Source organism: Xenia sp. Carnegie-2017, unplaced genomic scaffold (assembly GCF_021976095.1).
Source record: "Xenia sp. Carnegie-2017 unplaced genomic scaffold, XeniaSp_v1 HiC_scaffold_6, whole genome shotgun sequence".
In the NCBI taxonomy this organism is placed as follows: Eukaryota; Metazoa; Cnidaria; class Anthozoa; order Malacalcyonacea; family Xeniidae; genus Xenia; species Xenia sp. Carnegie-2017.
Window position 1 is genome coordinate 13721184 of NW_025813526.1, and position 5787 is coordinate 13726970.

Genomic DNA, 5787 nt, shown 5'->3' on the forward strand with positions numbered 1-5787 from the left:
TATGCGTCTATAAAATGTACAAGGAATCTTAATAAGGAGACACCTTAATGCCAATGCCAAAAGTAACCTCATTTCCACTGCCTCATCAGTACAAGTTTTATCCAAAAAATCTTCACTTAGATTAACTTTTATAAACGACTAATAGTTCTAATCATTGATACAATTAATCTTTTTGTAATTATTCGCGTAAAAAATAAGCACGATCTATTACGACTTGTATATTTTAGTCAGCCAAGTGCCAAAAATTTGTTTTTAAAGATATAAAATAGATAATCAGAGAATGAGCTTTCAGCATTCACCTTGGTTGGCAAAGTGAATTGAAACAACTCTTTTCTTTATTCACTGATTTATATTGATTATCTCTAGCCAGATGTTGTATTTTTAGAGAAATCTATACTATTATGATACGCGTCGTTTCATTACATTATAAATCAATATCGAAAAACACCCTACTGTGGCAACACTGTAGACAGATTCCTGTACGTCTAATCCTTGATTATATCATAATTACACTTTTGAATACACGTAATTATTCGTGTAAAAATAAGGACGATATATTACGACTTATATATTTTAGTCAGCCAAGTGCCAAAAATTTGTTTTTAAAGATATAAAATAGATAATCAGAGTATGAGCTTTCAGCATTCACCTTGGTACACGTGTACACTTGTTAAATTGCACACTTGAGAGAATATTTCGTGGTATGATTCGATTGGCAGTAGACCACTGTATTCCCAGCAAGACTTAATGCAGGCAGTTTTCTGCACATCTAATTCTTGATTATATAATAATTACACTTTTGAATAAACGTAATTATTCGTGTAAAAGATAAGGACGATCTATTACGACTTATATATTTTAGTCAGCAAAGTGCCAAAAATTTGTTTTTAAAGATATAATATAGATAATCAGAGAATGAGCTTTCAGCATTCACTTGGTTGCAAAGTTATTTGAAACAACTTTTTCTTTATTCACTGATTTTATTGATTATCTCTAGCCAGATGTTGTTGTATTTTCTGGGAAAACAAAGCTCTTATGATACGCGTCGTTTCATTACATTATAAATCAATATCGAAAACACCCTATTGTGGCAACACATCTTAATCAACAATGCCACTTAAATAAAACTTGGTGCAGCTATAATTCCAGTTGACTTACAGTATGATGCGTAATATATGTAGAAACGCAAGTTTTAACGATTTACAATGACTTACAATAAACGTTATTCATAGTTCGTTCAAACTTAAATTTCTCACCAATGCTGTATTTCTCGGGTCGTATGAGATAGATTATGCTCACCGCAAGCCAATCAAAGTTGAGAAATATCTTGAAATATATCGTTAGGTGTTGTAAAACCAAGTTGATCAAGAAGTGTAGCGACTTGATTTGCCTACAGTGTGTCTGCATTTGCTTCATTTCTGATTTTTGGCAATATTTTGTTATCACATAAAAAAGAAGGAAGCAATGTTAGTAGTTCAAAGCTACCGTGGTCAACATCGATGTTATACTCGTTAAAATACATGAATTCCAATAAGCTTCAGTAGAATTCTTTAAAACCGGATAACTTCAAGCTTTTGTAACAAATCTACTGTTGGAAGAAAGCTTGTAATCATTTGTATGATGAATTTCTGATGGCAATGAAAAGTAAAAAACGAAGTGAATATTTACTTAAAAACATTACTCAATTATTTCAGAATGATTTAAATTATTCATAAACATTATGGTAATCACAAAAGCTTGGAGTTCTACTGACCTTGACTGGCGTCGTAAATAGAAGAAGAATAATTCTTACTCATAGAAATTTCGCATTTATTGTTTAACTGCAATGTCATTTCTCTTAGCTACATTTACTCCAATATTTATTGATTTTAAAATCGTATTGCAAATCGTTATAATGATACATATCACGTATTTCACAGTTGAATTACCGCATGAATTGGCAATGTTTATGATTTTTACTAACATTTGTTTACCATTGAAATTATGTTTGATCAATCTATATACACGCAAAACCTTCACTCGCACTATTTCTCATATATGATCAAGATTTACTCCTAGAAATATTCGATAAAAGTATTTTAAATTACGTATAAAAGTATATTGGTCAGCGACTATAGCCTTATTGCATGAACAATATTAACGCGGTAATTGAAAATAATGTTATGTTATTCAACATCGATATCATAATGAAAATTTCCCAGTTTTTGTAGCTACTTATTTAGTACAAAATGCACATTCACGTCTTAAACAGCAAATAAATGGTTGTGCCACTTCCTAAAATAAGTCATTGAGAAAAAAAATATTTTTGCTTTAAACATCTTGACATTAACCTTACGTAGGTTAAATGGTACATAAATTCCAATATCAATAGCGTTGCATGTAATCCCTTTTTATGTAATACATATGAGGCAAAAACAAATAATTTGTCCCATTTTATTCACTATTTTTACAATTTATGCATAACTTGAATATGAAATTTTTTAGTTTTTCTTTAATGCAATTTTCGCATGAACTGTATGTTTGAAACGAGCCTGAATTTTATATTGCATTGACAAAGCAAAAAAATTATTAAGTTATGCATTTCTGTATTTTTGTACTGACAATATAGCTTTAAAAAGTAGGGTAAATTTTCAACGTTAATCGAGCGAAAATATGGCAGAACATCAATTGTTAGTTGAGAGAAATATGTATTGCTCCCCCAGAAATGATAGCTTGTACGCTTATAGTGAGGTAATGCATTTTGAACTTGAGTATTGTAAATTGATATTTTACATTCTTTAACTTAATCCTCTATTGATTTTTCTTGCCCATATCATACAGCAATACCAGATTTGCAGCAAAATTCATTTCTCACTCACAACAGATTGACAGTAAAATCAAGCAAAATCATCTTTTTATAATGTCAATCACCGCCAAAATTTTTCAGTCATGATCAATTCTTTCAATGTGATATAAAATTGGTTCACCTAGACAAGTTTTGCACAAACAAGTTCAACTTAGGCATTGAAAATTTGTTGAAATGTACAATGCCAATTTAACTCTTATTTATACACCGTCCATTACTAACATTTGTTTTCTTATGTTTAAACTCTATAAACATTAGCTGAATTAATATAAGTCAGAAAGATGAAAGAATGACTTTTCCAATAAATCTTTGCAAATGATTTATAAAAATAAAATAAAACTTAAGTCGAGAAAAGTCATACCACAAATCAGGGCGGATCTAGGATTTTTCAAACATCAGTCATAAAACTTCGGAGGTGCTCCGCACCTGGGGGGGCGGTCTGAGGTATTCTCCCCTGAGAAATTTTGAATTTTAGAGCCTTGAAAATGCCATTTTCAGCGTTTTTGAGCAATGCATAATGTATTTTGTGGGCATCGTTTTTGCACAGAAACAACACATTTTGCTTATCTTCAGAGTCAGAGATGATGACTACCGCTAAGGTTGTCGAAACGTCAGTCAACAAAAACAAAAACAGTCCTTCTCAGGAACATACCAACCTGGACGATCGACATTTACAAATATTTAACGATACTCCCGGCTTCAAACCATTTACTTTAGTATAATGCTAATAGCATAAAATTTATTTTTGTTCCGCTATATTAATTGGTCCATGTCAGACATGCAATAGAAACTCTTTTAGCCTATGGTTTGACTTAAAAAATTTTATTGTTCTGGATGCTTGATTTTTCAGTAACCAAAGTCAAATGTCGACATGTTTAAATACGTTAAAATGTAATGAAACAGTAAAATCTCTCGAATATTTTTATTTAAAGTACACACAGTGCATAAATTATAAGGGCAAACTTACCCTCAGAGTTTTGAATATATGGTGGTCAGAAATGGCAAACGAGTACATTATAGATATAAACCTGTAAAGGACTTGTAGACTCCCTAGATTAACTGAACGGTACCTATGCACTATATTGAGAATAATAACGCTAGACCTTCAACAAAATGTGTGAATCTGGTTGTTCTGCCTGGAGTAATGTGTGCATCTGAGGTAATATCGTATCACAAGAATTGTTTACTTGCTTCAGAGTCCACTATGTAACTTTTATAAAGTTTTATTGAAAAAATCATACGAATATTAGAAAAGCATAAAAGCTTTTAGTAACACTTGCTTAAAAAAGTTTGTTTCTATTCAGAAAGATAAGGTGTCTTAGATGTAAATGGTTTTTAGTTGTGCAAATTTTGAAGACAAATTATTGTCTTTAGAATTTTGTTGAGTTTCAATTGAAAGATAGTAAGTATACTTTCACATCAACAAACACCGCGCCAATGAATGAGCATGCAAGTATTTTCTGTCAAAATTCTTTGAAACAAAAAGTTTCATTTGCATACTAAATCTATGACAGTATGGGAGCTGTTTTCAAACGCAAAAAGTATTACAAAAATTATTGAATTATCTAATGCTTTCTTTATTTATTTCTTAAAATACAGGTTCAACAACAGGCTGATTAAACGTCATTAAGAAGCAGGGCAGCAAGAAAGACGCTCGATGAATTTGGTCTCCTCGGACATTTTGAAGTCGCTGTACTTTATAACGTTGCCTTGAATAAGCGTGCCACAATCTTTTGCAACACGTTGAATCTCGTAATCGGTCAAGACTCTGTCCCAGACGTTCATTTCTGTTAAATCGCCTTTAAATGAATCTTCTTTTTGGAATGCAAAAGTTGATCCAGTGTCTTGATCTTGTCCAATAACCCAAGTACCGTTAGCCTCAATTTCTTCATCTTTGTTGATATTTTGTAAACTTTTCTCAAATTGACCATTCTTGTAGACTGCGAAAATGCCACTGGACGATTTCCACGTGACGCACACATGATGAAGTTTACCGTCAGCAAGATTTACACCAGTTCTAGTTAATAAAAATATTTAATATTTGTGACAACAGAAACTTTCTAGCCATAATAGTTGGGCACATCTTACAAAGTGAAACAGATTAAATAACTGTCTGTAAGTGAAAAAAATTCTTAACTGTAATTGTCAAACCTTGTAGAAAAACTGACACCTTGTTGACACTGCGCCAAACTGATGTTGACGTTTAGTTTGATCGCGTTATTTTTATTTGAAGTCTTTTCATTTTGCTGACGATATTGATTGCCAAGACGAGTGTGTTCGAAGATTTTATTGCGTCATTTTTTGGGCAGCTAAAAATGTTTTGCAAAACCGTAATGAAATTTTTACGGTTAGGCATAGAAACAGACAGATTGTGCTCGGTTACTTTTAGACTTTGAGAAGTTTTTAAAACGACAAACTTTGAGAACCTTTTGCTGAACTAATCTAAATTCTAGCAAGCCTGAGCTCATTCATAAAGATTTTTTAATTTTTATTGTTGTAAGCATTTTTGGGTTTTCACAATCACATTGTGCTAGTTTAATTTTTTTATTGCATTATTTAAGAAAAAAAGTGCTTACTGTAATTGCAAACTTATTAAAAAACTAATGGCACTTTTGGGAAAACTCAAAAGCAGATCAGTGAGTGCAAGCCCGAGACCCAAGGTTGAGGTTTGCACCTGCTTGAGACTTCTCACAAATGTCTTCGAAGTTTTGCATGAGATAGTGCAAACACAAAAAATATCTTTTACTTCTTTTTTAATATAACACGAAAGCAAAATATACAAATTTAAAATAAACATTTAAATTTTTCATGTAAAATATATTCATGATCGATTTGCAAATTCCCATTGAATGAATGATTGTTATGATTGATTTGACTGGTTGAGCTGAGATGTGTTCTACACCGGCCAATGCAAACACGGCTATAGACCAATCAGTGCACGC

At 31.8% G+C, this 5787-nt stretch overlaps 1 protein-coding gene across 1 annotated transcript; it reads right to left on the reverse strand.

Annotated features, from left to right (window-relative positions):
- Positions 1 to 4439: 4439 nt before the first annotated feature.
- LOC124457131 (neuronal pentraxin-2-like) lies at positions 4440 to 4873 on the reverse strand (the record flags this gene model as incomplete). The annotated part of the gene is made up of 1 exon (XM_047007418.1): positions 4440 to 4873. A coding segment is annotated over one exon (402 nt), but the record flags the coding sequence as incomplete, so codon positions are not given.
- Positions 4874 to 5787: the final 914 nt, after the last annotated feature.